General features: G+C 41.3%; 1 protein-coding gene across 1 annotated transcript; it reads left to right on the top strand.

Moving 5' to 3' along the window:
- Nucleotides 1-11448: 11448 nt before the first annotated feature.
- On the top strand, nucleotides 11449-11922 carry LOC105706538 (small ribosomal subunit protein bS18m). The gene is given in 1 exon segment (XM_012437006.2): nucleotides 11449-11922. A coding segment is annotated over 1 exon segment (435 nt). The 3' UTR covers nucleotides 11884-11922.
- Nucleotides 11923-13948: the final 2026 nt, after the last annotated feature.

Raw genomic sequence — 13948 nt, 5'->3', positions numbered from 1 at the left:
TTAAAGAAAAACTACAGCCATGTAATAACTTGATATAACTTGGAGCACCATATTCAGATCCTTTTAAAGTTGATTCTGAGAAATCTAACTATGATCATATAGAAAAAAAATTGGACTTAAACCAATTAATTGGAATCCTTAATTAGTGGGATTACTTTTCAAATTTCTGATTTCAAGAGAATGGTACACAGGCGTGATACGTGTTTAACGCACACAGACATAAACACACACACTTTCTTTTACATTATATCTTGAGCTGATTATCCATTTAACCTAATCTCCTAGACCCTCTATACCCACTGTACATCACAATGAGTATTTATGTTCATAATGATCTTTCTGGGACACTGCAAGGACTTTGATCATCAAAGATTCAATTATATTAAACACCCTACACTTCCTAAGGCAGGAAAGAGGCTAATGCATTTTAGAAAGATTTTTCTATGGAAAGATTTGAACAAAAGGTGTTAGGTTAATTTCTGGTTAACTAGAAATTTAATTAATCAGAATGACAAGTCCCCTGAACATTCCCATTAAGTGAGGGTTGACTGTACTTTGATTTCTGAAATCATTGTCCAGCTTCTTCCTATTAATAATTCCTGGTGGAAAAGATATAATTCTAGAGTCAAACTGTTAGGGAAGATCTTATTGTTCTCAGTCTAAAAGACAAAGAGACAACAGGCAGAAAAAAAAATCATCTTCTTGAATGGTTCTCTACGTTTGACTTTGACCCTTAGATATGCTACATGAAAGAATTAGCCCATTTAGAGAGAAAACAATAGTTTGGGGTCTTACGCTTTCTATTTAAGGTGATATTGATGTTATAATTCTCATTTGAGAAAGTGTATATTCACCATTTAAAATTATTTTTGTTTCCCAGATTAATGGTCATTCTAGAATAGAAAATTGAATGAAGACTCTTATTTCATTTGCAAAAGCTTATTGAAGCACATATTTATGAAATTAGACATGGAGAAGTGAACCACCACCACCTGCTCAACCACAACGGAGAATTTTTATTTATGAGATAAAAGAAGAAAAATTAATATGCATGTGGAAATTCCTCTACCTTCTTCAACCCTGCTGGTGTCTCTTAGGAAGGAGTCTGGGTCTTTTGTGACGATAATTGCCTAATGGGCAAAGTTAAAAATCCCAGGGTGCCAAGTGCTCCATGAGAGGAGAGGCCTTGTGGACTAGATTTTATGCCTTTTTGAATATTAGTTTTTAGTTTATTAAACCTATGTACAATTGAAAAGGCATTTTATATGCTAAAGAGCATATAAGCAACCTGCAGCCCCTCTGACTGCCCCTTTTCCCATCCATCCAACAGTAGGCTTCCTCACAGGGTGCTGGGTTCTGAAAAGGCAAACCACAGTGCCCAAGAGCTTATTAAGTCTGTGCTTGCATCATGTTTTCTGGGATGGCCAAATCAAGTCACACGACAGTCAGCGTGGGAGGGGACTATATAGGGCAGGAATGCTGAGAACGGTGGTTCATTGGAGACTGTTAGCAAAATAATCTCCAACACATGTTGAAACCTCATTTTGTTGAGGCAGAGTCTTGCTCTGTTGCCCAGGCTGGAGTGCAGTGGTGCGATCTTGGCTCACTCCAATCTCCACCTCTCAGGTTCAGGTGTTTCTCCTGCCTCAGCCACCCGAGTAGTAGCTGGGATTACAGGTGTCCAGCACCACGCCCAGCTAATTTTTGTATATTTAGTAGAGATGGGGGTTTCTCCATGTTGGCCAGGCTGGTCTTGAACTCCTGACCTCAGGTGACCCACCTGCCTTGGCCTCCCGAAGTGCTGGGATTACAAATGTGAGCCACCACACTGTATGTTTTTGGTAATAATTTCCATCCTCCTAACTCAAAGATGAAATTCTGCAGAGCTGTGTATTTTTATGGTCCCATTTCATCTTCATTGAAGCCTTCTGAAGAATTCCAAGAGATTCGCCATTCATAATGTGCAGCATAAGCTCTTAGTGTCCACTTTGCTCATCTTTCCATCTGCATCTGAGCAGCAGTCTCCCTGTATTCGTTTTCAATTGTTGCCATACAAAGTGGCACACATTTGGCATCTTTTAAAAGACCACCATTGATTATCTGTAGGTCAGAAGTCCAGTGGGTTCAGCTGAGCACTCCACTGAGTGCCAAGCTAAAATCACAGTGTCAGCTAACCTGGATTTTTTTATCTGGAAGCTCTGGGGGAGAATCTGCCTCAAGGGTCATTTAGATCCTTGGCAGAATTCAGTTCCAGAGCTGGAGGATGGAGGTCCCTGTTTCCTCGCAGGCTGTTGACCAGCCATTATTCTCAGCGTCTAGAGGCTGATCATGTTCTTTGGCTCTTGGCCAACGGTGGTGTATTAAATCCTTCTAGTGCTTCATATCTATCTGACCTCTCCTTCTACCTCATCTCTCCTGCTTTCTCCTCTAACACATCTCTCTGCCTTTCTCTTCTATGTTTAAGGGCTCAGATGATTACTTGGGCCCACCCAGATAATCCAGGATAATCTCCTTATTAGTAACCTTAATGCAATTTGCAAAGTTCCCTTGTAGTAATACATAGATTAGTGGTTGACTGAATAAACAAGGTACAAGAATTTTGGGAGGATACCTTTAGAATTCTGCCTACCATACTTCCCACATCTTTCTCTTTCCTGTCTTAAACTTCCCACAAAAATTTCTCTAAAATCCAGCCCTAGGTGGTGGAATAAAAATGTTTCTTCCCTCTTTTCTCTAAAAATACTCCTAAACCACAAGAAGAATAAACCAAAACACAAACTCAATTATTTTTATTAAACTAAAAAAAACCTTTTATACCACTAGTATATAGATAGAGAAAGCAGATGGAAGAATTGTAAATTATTTAGCAGAGAGGAGGAAATTCAAACTTGGTGCTGATAAGAAGCCAGATTGCCTCATAGAAGTCTAAGAAAGGCTTAGGATTCAAGGTACTAAGGGTGAAAAACCCTGCAGTTACCCATGTTTGGTGTTTACCAGTGAAAACCCCAGCTTATATCTCTTTTTCTTTTAATGTCTATTTATGGACATTTGAATTTGACATTTAATAATTATATATTTATGAGGTACACAGTGATTTTTCAATACAATAATGTATAGTTATCAGATCAGAGTAATTAGCATATCCATCATATCCATCATAAAAAATATTTATCGGCTGGAGGCAGTGGCTCACACCTGTAATCCTAGCGCACTGGAAGGCTGATGTGGTAGGATTGCTTGAGTCCAGTAGATCAAGGCTGCAATGAGCCATGACTGTGCCACTGCACCCCAGCCTGGGCAGCAGAGCAAGACCCTGTCTAAAAAAAATTATCATTTGTTTTAGGAGCATTCAATATCCTCCTTCTACCTATTTAAACCAATGTCATATGTTATTGTTAACCATAGTCATCCTACAGTAGTATAGAACACTAGAACTTCTTCTTCCTATCTAATTATAATTTTTTTTTTTTTTTGAGACAGAGTCTTGCTCTGTTGCCCAGGCTGGAATGCAGTGGTGTGATCTCAGCTTACTGCAACCTCTACCTCCCCAGTCCAAGCAATTCTTCTGCTTCAGCCTCCCAAGTAGCTGAGACTACAGGCATGTGTGCCACCGCGCCCAGGTAATTTCTGTATTTTTTGTGGAGACATGGTTTCTTCATGTTGGCCAGGCTAGTCTTGAACTCCTAGCTTCAAGTGATCCACCCACCTTGGCCTCCCAAGGTGTTGAAATTACAGGCATGAGCCACTGCATCTAGCCCTAGTTATAATTTTGTATCCTTTACATCTCTCCCTATTCCCCTCTTCCCCTTATTCTTCCCAGTCTCTAGTATTCTCTGTTCTACTTTTTACTCTTATGAGATCAACTTATTTTAGCTTCTGCATATGAGGGAGAACAAGTGGTGTTTAACTTTCTGTTCCTGGCTTATTTCACTTAACACAATGTCCTCTAGTTCCATTCATGTTGTAGTGAGTAACAGGATTTCATTCTTTTTTAGGGCTGGATAGTATTCCATTGGGTATATATGCCATACCTGAAAGATTCATCTGTTATTGGACACCTAGGCTGATTCCATGTTTCGGTTATTGTGAATAATGCTGCAGTAAACATGAGAGTGCAGCTGTCTCTCTGCTATAATGATTTTCTTTCCTTTGGATAAATGCCTAGTAGTGAGATTGATGAATCATTTGTGGTTCTATTTGTAATTTCTGAGGAATCTCCATACTGTTCTCCACTGTTACTATACAATTTCACATTCCTACCAACAGTGTATAAGAATTCTCATTTCTCTGCATCCTCATCCCAGCTCATCTCCTGACTCATCCATAGGAAGCCCACTGGTAGTCATGCCTCGCTCATGCACACAAAGGCTCCAGTTAGCTTTATAACAGTAAATATAATAATATAAACAGAGTGCCAAGGATCACTAGACATCTGTAAAGGCTAAGACCAAAACCAACCAACCACACACACACAAAGAATCCAGAGGAAATAGAGACAATGCAGGAGCAGAAGAAAACTCAAAAGAAATTATAATGAATATTCTCAGAGAGATATAAGAAAGCCCTGGGTACATAAGAAGAGTAGGTTATAAAAAGTAGTAATTAGGTTGGGCGCAGTGGCTCACACCTATAATCTCAGCACTTTGAGAGGCCAAGGTGGGCAGGTCACTGGAAGTCAGGAGTTCGAGACCAGCCTGGCCAACATGATGAAACCCCATCTCTACTTAAAATACAAAAATTAGCCAGGCATTGTGGTGGCTGCCTGTAATCCCAGTTACTTGGGAGGCTGAGGCAGGAGAATCATTTGAACCCAGGAGGTGGAGTTGCAGAGAACCAAGATCACACCACTGCACTCCAGTCTGGGCAACGGATAAGATTCCATCTCAAAAAATAAAAACAAATAAAAAATAAAAAGTAGTAATCAGAAAATAAGAACCTTTTATAGGTAAAAAAATTAATAGAAAAGAAAAAAGTTAATATATGGCTTAAAAGATGAAGTCTAGGATACTTCCCTGAAAATGGCCGAAATGGTACAACAGGAAAGAGAGGACAAGATCATTCAAAGATCATTCTAAAGTGCCCAATATCTGAATAATAGAAGTTTCAGAAAGAGAAAAAAATGAGGAAAGGAGCGGTATTATTGAAAGAAGAATACATATTTTTTAGACTTAAGGGCTAGAAGAATCCTACATGTGTCCAGCACAATGAATGAAAAAAAGACCCATACTGATGAACATTATTGTGAAATTTCAGAAAGCCAGGAAAAAGAAAAGTTTCAGAAAAAAATAGCCCACATTCGAACAATCAGGAATCAGAATATTATTGGTCCTGGCAGCAGCAGGAGTGGAAGCTCACAAAGAGTACAGCAATGCCTTCAAATTACTGAGGGAAAAATAATTTTCAACCTAGAATTCTGCACCCAGACTATCAATCAACTCCAAGGACAGAATAAAGAAATTATTAGACTTGCAGATTTCAAAAACAAAACTCTCTTGTTCACCCTTTCTCAGAGTGTTATTGGAGTGTGTCTCCACTCCACCCCCCAACCCCGTGCAGTGGGTAGAGAAGTAAAACTAGGAAAAAGGGATCCAGGAAACAGGAAATGCAGCAAAGAAGAAATGAACATTTCCAAAATGCTGGCAAGAGGGGCTGCAGGACTTCAGCTGGGCACCGGATCTGAAGAGTGACCAGTCCAACCTAGAGCTGAACAGACGGCTCTTGAAAGAAATTCTTCATTAAAAACCAAAATCAAAGCAAAACAAAACAAAACAGGGAAATGATAGACTTTCTGACAGATTTGACTGCGTAGAAAACAGCAAAAACAGAGGTATTTTATGGAATGGTTATAGTGTATAGGAAGAGATCAACCTTTTAAAAAATAACATGATTTTTTAACCTCAGGGAAAAAGCAGTAAAATAAAAGAAATGCAATCTTAGTACATGACTTGGGTCAAGAGCCAACAATAAAAATAAAAACGCTGCAAGCAACTTTAATAAAAATGGAGATATAATAATAATTATTATTTTTTGAGATGGAGTCTCATTCCGTTGCCCAGGCCAGAGTTCAGCGGCACGATCTCGGCTCACTGCAACCTCCACCTCCCAGGTTCAAGTGATTCTCCTGCCTCAGCTTCCCAAGTAGCTGGAACTGCAGGCACGTGCCACCATGGCCAGTAGCCTAGGCTACTGCACTCTAGCCTAGGCGACAGAGTGAGACTCTGTCTCAAAAAAAAAAAAAAAAAACTTAAAATATAACTACCTGAATTATAAATATAAATCTTAGCAGCTATAAGGTCTAGAGGCAAAGCCCTTAGGAATAAAAGTGAGACTTCAGTCCTGACTTTCAGACCGAATGACTGGTCAAACAGGCCATTTGTTTGTTTGTTTAACTTTTTATAATGGAAGATTTTAAGATATATAAAAAGTATTTGATCAACTTCTTTGTACTCAGCTTCAGTAGTTATCAACTCATGGCCAATCTTGTTTTATCTAAATTCTCCCTTCTTGCCCCACACTGGATTATTCAAAGCAAATACCAGAGATCATATAATTCATCTTTAAGTCTTTTAATATGTATCTCTAAAAGATGAGATTCTTTTTTTAGCAAACAAACCAAATGTTAGTATTACTCCAAAATTTTAATAATAATTCTTTAGTATTATCAAATATTAGAGTCAGAGTCAAAATTGCCCTGATTTTTTTCTTTATATTTTTGTGCAGATCAGGAACTAAGCAAGATCCATACATTGCACTTCACTGATAGATATGCCTGAGGTATCATTTGTATAGTAAAAGCAGGATATTTTGTTCTTTCCTTTTATTTACCAGTTTTCAGAATAAGATCTGGAGTCCCAGATCCTCAAAAGGTGGGCAGTCTCTTCATCCGCTATGGTCCTGATGTAAAATCACATGGTTGGACTAGGTAGCAGCTGAGCTTCTTCCACCTCTATGATTCTCATATTTTGTCTCCATCATTCTTTGGAATTGCGCAAGCTTTTATATACAGGTGGTCTTTTCTTGAACCACTTCCTCCCTTTTAAGTATTCTTTCTCCTCTTCTCTGCCTAGCTAACTCCATTCTGTAAAGCCCAGCTAGAATGTCTCCTCATGCACCATGCATTGAAGGGAACAAATGTTAACTGGGTGCTCATCATGTTCCACTTCCCACCTCTACTCACACCGCTCACTCAGCTGTTTGTTCTCCTCCCAGAGCACCTTGTAATCACTTTTCTTGGAGTCCTTACATTGTTGTATCTTAATTATTGGATCACGTATCTGTTTCCTATGATGATATGCTGGTTCCCTTTGTCAGTGAGATCAAAAATAAAACATGGGTCTTATTGATGTGCTCAGTGAGATAAAAAACAAAATGTGGGTCTTATTGGAATGAGCCAATGTTGCCTTCACTTCCGAGATATAATGATGACTTTTCAGAACTGATCATGTTGGTCAACTCCTAAAGGCCTCTTGACCTTTTGTTATCTCCATTCAACTTCCTATCTATAGGATGCTAAATGTGCTTGGGTTCAGTGTCGAATTGCCTGTAGGACTGATCTTTGAATCCACGCATCTTCATATAAATGGTAGCCATTACCTCCCAGCAGTTATCAGCCTCTAAAACAGGTGCAGCATAAAATGTGACACTTAGAATATAACTGGGAACACAACATTTTGGAGGAGTCAACAGCACTAAACCTAAGGGAAGCGGGACTACTTTTTCTCATTGTGTGTGTTTGCTTCTGCCATTTGCTCTTGGGTCATAACATTTCAGAGCATAGGTTGCCAGGCAAGTGACAAAAGAAAGAATGAATTGATAGTTTATCTCACAAACAGAATCTACCAAGAGTAGCAGTGTAGAAAGCACCACAGAAGGGTTCTAGTGCTCTCCAGAGCTTCTCCAGAATGAAGCTAGTCCTCTTTGACTTCTACCTTGCTCTGTAAAAAACCAGCAACAAAGGCTTCAAAATGATTTGACCAGGATGAGTGTGATGTTTTAAGCAGATGTGTGCTTCTACAACCCCTCCTCCACCACACACACAGTGAAAGATGGTCCCAGCATTCATTTTGAAGTGTTCCATAAAAGTACCTTGGAAATTCTTTTGACTATAGTTTAAAACAGTAACATTCCTGTGACCCACAGAAAGTTAGCTACTTTAGGGTCCTATAAATATTACAATGTCATGACGTTCAGGAAAAAAAGATGGTTATCAACAGTGCAAAGAGTTCTTGATTTATCCAAGTTAGGACAATTCTTACTCCTCATCTTTGTATATGTGGCCTAATAGTTCCAAGAGATATATAACACCGAAATGCCATTGCCGTCGATAGTGTGAAGTTGATGTCTCCTGCTTTTGGGAGCCACATGAGCATTATGATTCAATGAATATTTTTGCCCAGGATCCTTAAATGTGTTCTGGACCCTCTGGGAAATTATTTCCAGCTTTACAGAGTGCTCCCCAGAACCAATGCAGAGTAAGCTGAGTGGCAGCCACAGAAGTTTCATAGTCTCAGTGTAGGAATCAGGGGCTGCTTCAGTCCTCTTCTCTCTCTAGCCCCTTCCCTACAAAACAAAACAAAACAAACGACCACCTCCTCACACTCCCCAAACAACCAAACCTATAGCTTTTTTGTCTTTTTTTTAAAGCAATGCTTTAACTGTATTAGAGGCTGGGTGTGGTGGCTCACTCCTGTAATCTCAGCACTTTGGGAGGCCGAGGAGGGTGGATCACGAGGTCAGCAGTTTGAGACCAGCCTGACCAACATGGTGAAACCCTGTTCTACTAAAAATACAAAAATTAGCTGGGCATGGTGGCACATGCCTGTAGTACCAGCTACTCAGGAGGCTGAGGCAGGAGAATCGCTTGAACCTGAGAGGCGAAGGTTTCGGTGAGCCGAGATCTTGCCACTGAACTCCAGGCTGGGTGACAGAGCGAGACTCTGTCTCAAAAAAAAAAAAAAAAAAAAAAAAAAGAATGCATTAGAGATGACTTAAAATTTATGTAATAGGTTGATATCAATTCAGTCCTGTACTCACTCCTACCCATCCCCACACCAGTCAAAAGACATTGTAACCTAGGGTTAAGGATCTGAGCACTCCATTCCCCAACTGGGAACCATGACTCCACACTACTCTAGGACGGAGCCTGCACACTGCAGACACTATCTTGTTTAACTCTTCCTATAGCAGTCATTATCATTATATTTTCCAGAGGTGATGAGGCTTTTGGGGTTGAACTCACATTATCTAAATTCTCAAGGGACTCACAGAAACACCAGACTGCCAATTTGTTAATTTCACTCAGAATAAAAACTCTCAGGAGGCTGAGGGTCAGTACATCCTCTCCCTTCTGAAACAAAGCACGTGGAGGAAGCCAGGGCACTCACAGAAGGCTGCTTATGCTGTGTCATAGCCAAAGGAACCAAAGGCTCTTTATGAAGAGGAGAATAAGTCAGAGAGCCAGCCGGTGTGCACTCCCCACAGGGCCTGTGGCCAGCCTCCCAGGAAGAGGTTGCTCACCCTCCAATGTTCTATCTTTGAATGTGGATACTCCTATTCTCAGATCAACTCATTCAATGACATCAGTAACTGAGGGCAAGAATTCTAGATTCTGGGAATAGAAACTGACCCACGTTATTCAGCAGCTTCCTGTTTAGTTAGGGAGCCTGAGTGCGAACAATCACTATCTGGAGGAACGGGCAAATCCATTCATTGGTTATAGAGTGTTTCTCAAAGTGGGATCCATGGGTGCATCCTCTGGGGTAGGATACTTCACTATGAAAACTTTTCCTGTGTGTTTTCATTTCTATTGTAATATAAAAATTGAGTATGAGAAGATGCTGTTTCCTATGGATGGCCACCTTATAAGTGAGAGTTGCAGAAGAACTGAATTGTATACAAGATAGCAGGGCAGGACAAATACCGAGAGTTCTCTTTAAAGACAGTATGATTGTCACACGATGAGAAGCAATTTAGTTTCAGGTACTACATTAAATTAATGTTGTTAAGTTGAACTTGATCAGGTTTGCAATTTTGTCTGTAATTTATTTGTTTCTTTTTTTGGTTTGCAATAACGTAAGAGCTTATGGGTATAAGGTATTTGTAAACAGTTTTATATACATTTGAAAAACATTATTAAAAAGCAATATATATCGACCCTGGGTCTCATCAGAAAGTTTTTATTTTTGAAGGGAGTGCATATGATATTAAAATTTGAGAAACACTGGGTACAGCTGGCTTTAATTGCATTTTAAGCATGATTACCTTGATTAGATCCTTCACCAGCAATGCATTTGGGTTACCCATCTGTATGGATAAATTATCCCTTTTGTATTGAGTTTTACTTATTCACATCTGAGGAAGCTATATCATAAATTCCTATATACTGACTATGCCACAAAAGTCATGGCCATTTCACACATGGTTATCTCTCTTCCTTCTGCTCTTCTTTCTTTCAACACATACACGCACTGTGTTGGGGCCTAAATTTCATGGATACACATATGGAAGGGGTAGGAAGGATCCCCGCTTTCACGGAACTTACAGGCCAGAACAATGTCTTCCAAATAACCCTGCTGATAAGCAGTGCATGGGGACTTGTTATAACATATTTCCAGGCCCCTCCTTAAACTGATTCTCCAGGGAAGGTCAAAAAAACTGTAAATTTAATAAACATCCCAGGTGAGGGTTATCATGAGAATTTTTATGAACTTTTCTGGTAGATTCCACTTCTTTAAGTCTGGGGTTGAATCCAGGACCTAACCATGACATTAAGGTAAGGAGAATGGCAGCAAAGCATGTTAAGCGGGAATGAGATCATCATATTCACATCTGAGAAAGGAGTCACCCTCCCACTATGGATAATGGATTAGTAAGGGGGAAAATGAGAGCCCTGAGACTAGTTAGGAAGCTGCAGGGCTACTGAAGATGGGAGATAATAATGGCAACCTGGACTAGAATAGTGGCAGTGGGACTCGAAATAGGTGAAGGGATTTGAGAAGCATTTAGGAAGAGAATCTACAGGACCTACTGGTGGATTGATGTGGGCGCTGAAGGAGAAAGAAGCATCAAGGTTGACTCCCAAATCTCTGGGCTCAGCCTTCGAAGCAGATGGAGAGGACTTTTGCTGGGATAGAAAGAGAAGAAGAAAAAAGGCTCTGGAGCATGGAGAGGGTAAATCATGAGTTTAGCTTTAGAAAATTTGAGATTAAAGTGCCATAGGTACACCTAAGTGGAGAGAGATGTTCACCATGAAGTTGTATATATGAACTAGCTGAGGAGAGGCACTTGGGATGGGTATTTTCATCTGGGAACCATCAGATAAAAGAATCATTGATGATATGACCATGGATGAGATTGCCCAGTGAGGGTGCATGTGGAGAAACGTGAGAATGCCTGAGGCAAGGAGAACTCTGAGGAACACATGAAAAAAACCAAGATGCTGGAGGAATCATGGCCACTACGGTTGCTGTTTGCAGTGGTCTAGGGAGGAAGAAGTTGACACACCTGGTAACGGCTGTTGTCAGCCTTACACATCCCGGGATTCACACGGTGCTGTGGAGAAGAGGTTGTTCACAATATAAACAGGTATCCAGCAATGAGGACCTGCCCGTTCCAATGGAAAATCCTTATAAAGAACCACTTAAGTAGTGTACCTTGTGTGGAAAGTGTGTAGATTATAAGAAGGTACAGCTTTTGTCCCAGTTTGTTTCTCCATTTACTGGATGCATTTATGGAAGGCACACTACAGGTCTTTGTGGGAAGAAACAGAAAGAAATCATAAAAGCAATTAAGAGAGCTCAAATATTGGGGTTTATGCCAGTTACATACAAGGATCCTGCCTATCTCAAGGACCCTAAAGTTTGTAATATCAGATATCGGGAATAAATTCTATCACGTTACCACCCATAAACTTACCTTACAATACAAAAAAAAAAAAACAACCAAGATGCTAAATGGAGACATAAATAGGGAGGGCGTAACTAGAGAGGTAGGAAAAAAAACCAGAAAAGTCAGAAGTCACTGAATCCCAAGGAAAGTATTGTTTCAAAGGGATGAAATGGCCGGCACTATGGAATACCGCTGAGGGGTCAAACAAGATAAGAGTTGAGAAGTGTCCATTGGACTTAACAAGTAAGTTATTGAAGACTTGATGGGAGCAATTTCACTGACACAACCAAGGCAGATATCAGTGTGTGGAGGGAGAGGTGAGAGAGGGGAGGCAGTAAGCGGGGTCAGAGGGGAGTGTGGGGGGTACTCTTTCAGGAAGTTTTTCTGCGGAGGGGAGGAGAGAATGATAAATAGAGGGATGGAGAGACTGAGGGTGGGAGAGACTTGAGCATGTTCAATGCTATGGGGAGGAAAATGCAGAGAAGGAATACCTGTAGGTACAGAAGAAGGGGCACTGCTAAGAAAATAGTGTCTGGAAGCCAGGCGGGGAGACGAAAGAGAGCACTGGGGAAGGAACTAGCCTTAGATGGAAGGCGGTACGGCTCTTCCTTTGAGGTGGGAGAACCTGGGGGAGGGAAAGGTAGGAGGAAGGTGCTTTGAGTCTGAGCTGCAGTGGGGTGGGTCATAGACTCACAGGCTTGAGGAGAGTGGGGCACAGGAGAGTTGACGAACATAACACAGCATGGCCCTCTGCTGGCACCAAGGCCTTCTCAGGCAACTCCCTATGAAATAACAGACTTGGTGGTGTGATCCTCCTCAGTGGCTTCGGCTCACTGAGTAGACTCAGAAAAGGTGAGTGACTAGACTCATATAGGGTGGAGCATTTCACAGAGGAGTCTGACAGAAGAACGATGTATAAAGAAGTTGAAGATGTTGATAAGAGCACCACTGAGGTGATGAGGGAAGGAAGGGAAGACGAGCAGTGGTTGATGAGTGCAGGGTGAGACAGAGAGACAGACAGGACGGGAGGTGTAATGAGGTTAAGGAACTGATGTCTGTGTATGTTTGTGGGGTATTACGAGGAAGGAACTGGAAGGAGAGGGGTCTGATCAGAAAGAAGGATGCCTGAACTTGTGATTCCACTGCCTTTCACCATGTGCTTTGTGGCCATGAGATGGGTGGCGGAAGTGGAGTCAAGAAGATCATTTGAGAAGAAGCATGTTAGTTAAAGCAATGGTTAGCTGCTGTAAGAAAAAAAGCCTTCCAAAATCTCAATAACTTACCACAGCCAAAGTTGATTTTTAACTCCTGTAACAGGCTGATGTGGGTATTCTTCATTGACAGCTCTTTTCCAGGTAGTGATTAGAGAACCCATCGTCCTTTCACCTGTGTCTCTGATGTCCTCTATGAATGGGTCCCCAGGCCACCCTGAGAGTCTCCACTGTAGTCAGCAGAAAGGGGAAAAGGCATGTGCATTATGTGTGAAAGGTTTCTGTGGCCTAAGCCAGAAGGTGGTCCATATAGCGTATGCTCATATTCCATTGGCTGGAACTCAGTCACATGGCCACAGGCAAGTTTCAGGGAGGCCAGAAATGAGGCACAGCAAGCAGACTGGTGACCAACCAGAAGACTTTGTGACAGAGGTAGGAGTGTTAGGCAGTCACCATTTGGATGTGAAGCCACCCAGAATGAATGAAGGCTGAAGGTGGAAATAAAGCCCTGTCTGGGTCAAACATACTTTAGTGAGAGAGAGAGCAAAGACGTGGCTGATAGAGACAGCAAAGTGGGCAAGAGAGCAATGGCGAGAGGCCCAAAGGGACCAGGTGGCTTTGTCTTCCCTGAGGGTGGAGGATGATGGTGTGGAAGTGACAATGTGAACCTCAGGAGACAAAACTCTTCTTCCAAACTCGAAGGACTCGGAAGATTGGTATCTTCCCTGAGCAGGGGAGGCAGGGGTGGCTACAGCCTGTGGGCAAGTAACATCCTTCAGAGGGAGGCTGGTGTCAGGGCCAAGGAACAGAATCATTAGGGAAGCGGCTGAGGATGTGGGGGATTTTGTTAA

This window comes from Aotus nancymaae, unplaced genomic scaffold, assembly GCF_030222135.1.
Source record: "Aotus nancymaae isolate 86718 unplaced genomic scaffold, 86718_ANA_hifiasm-v0.15.2.pri h1tg000019l, whole genome shotgun sequence".
In the NCBI taxonomy this organism is placed as follows: Eukaryota; Metazoa; Chordata; class Mammalia; order Primates; family Aotidae; genus Aotus; species Aotus nancymaae.
The sequence above is the reverse complement of the archived record's forward strand: the minus strand, read 5'-3'. Positions and strand labels throughout refer to the sequence as shown.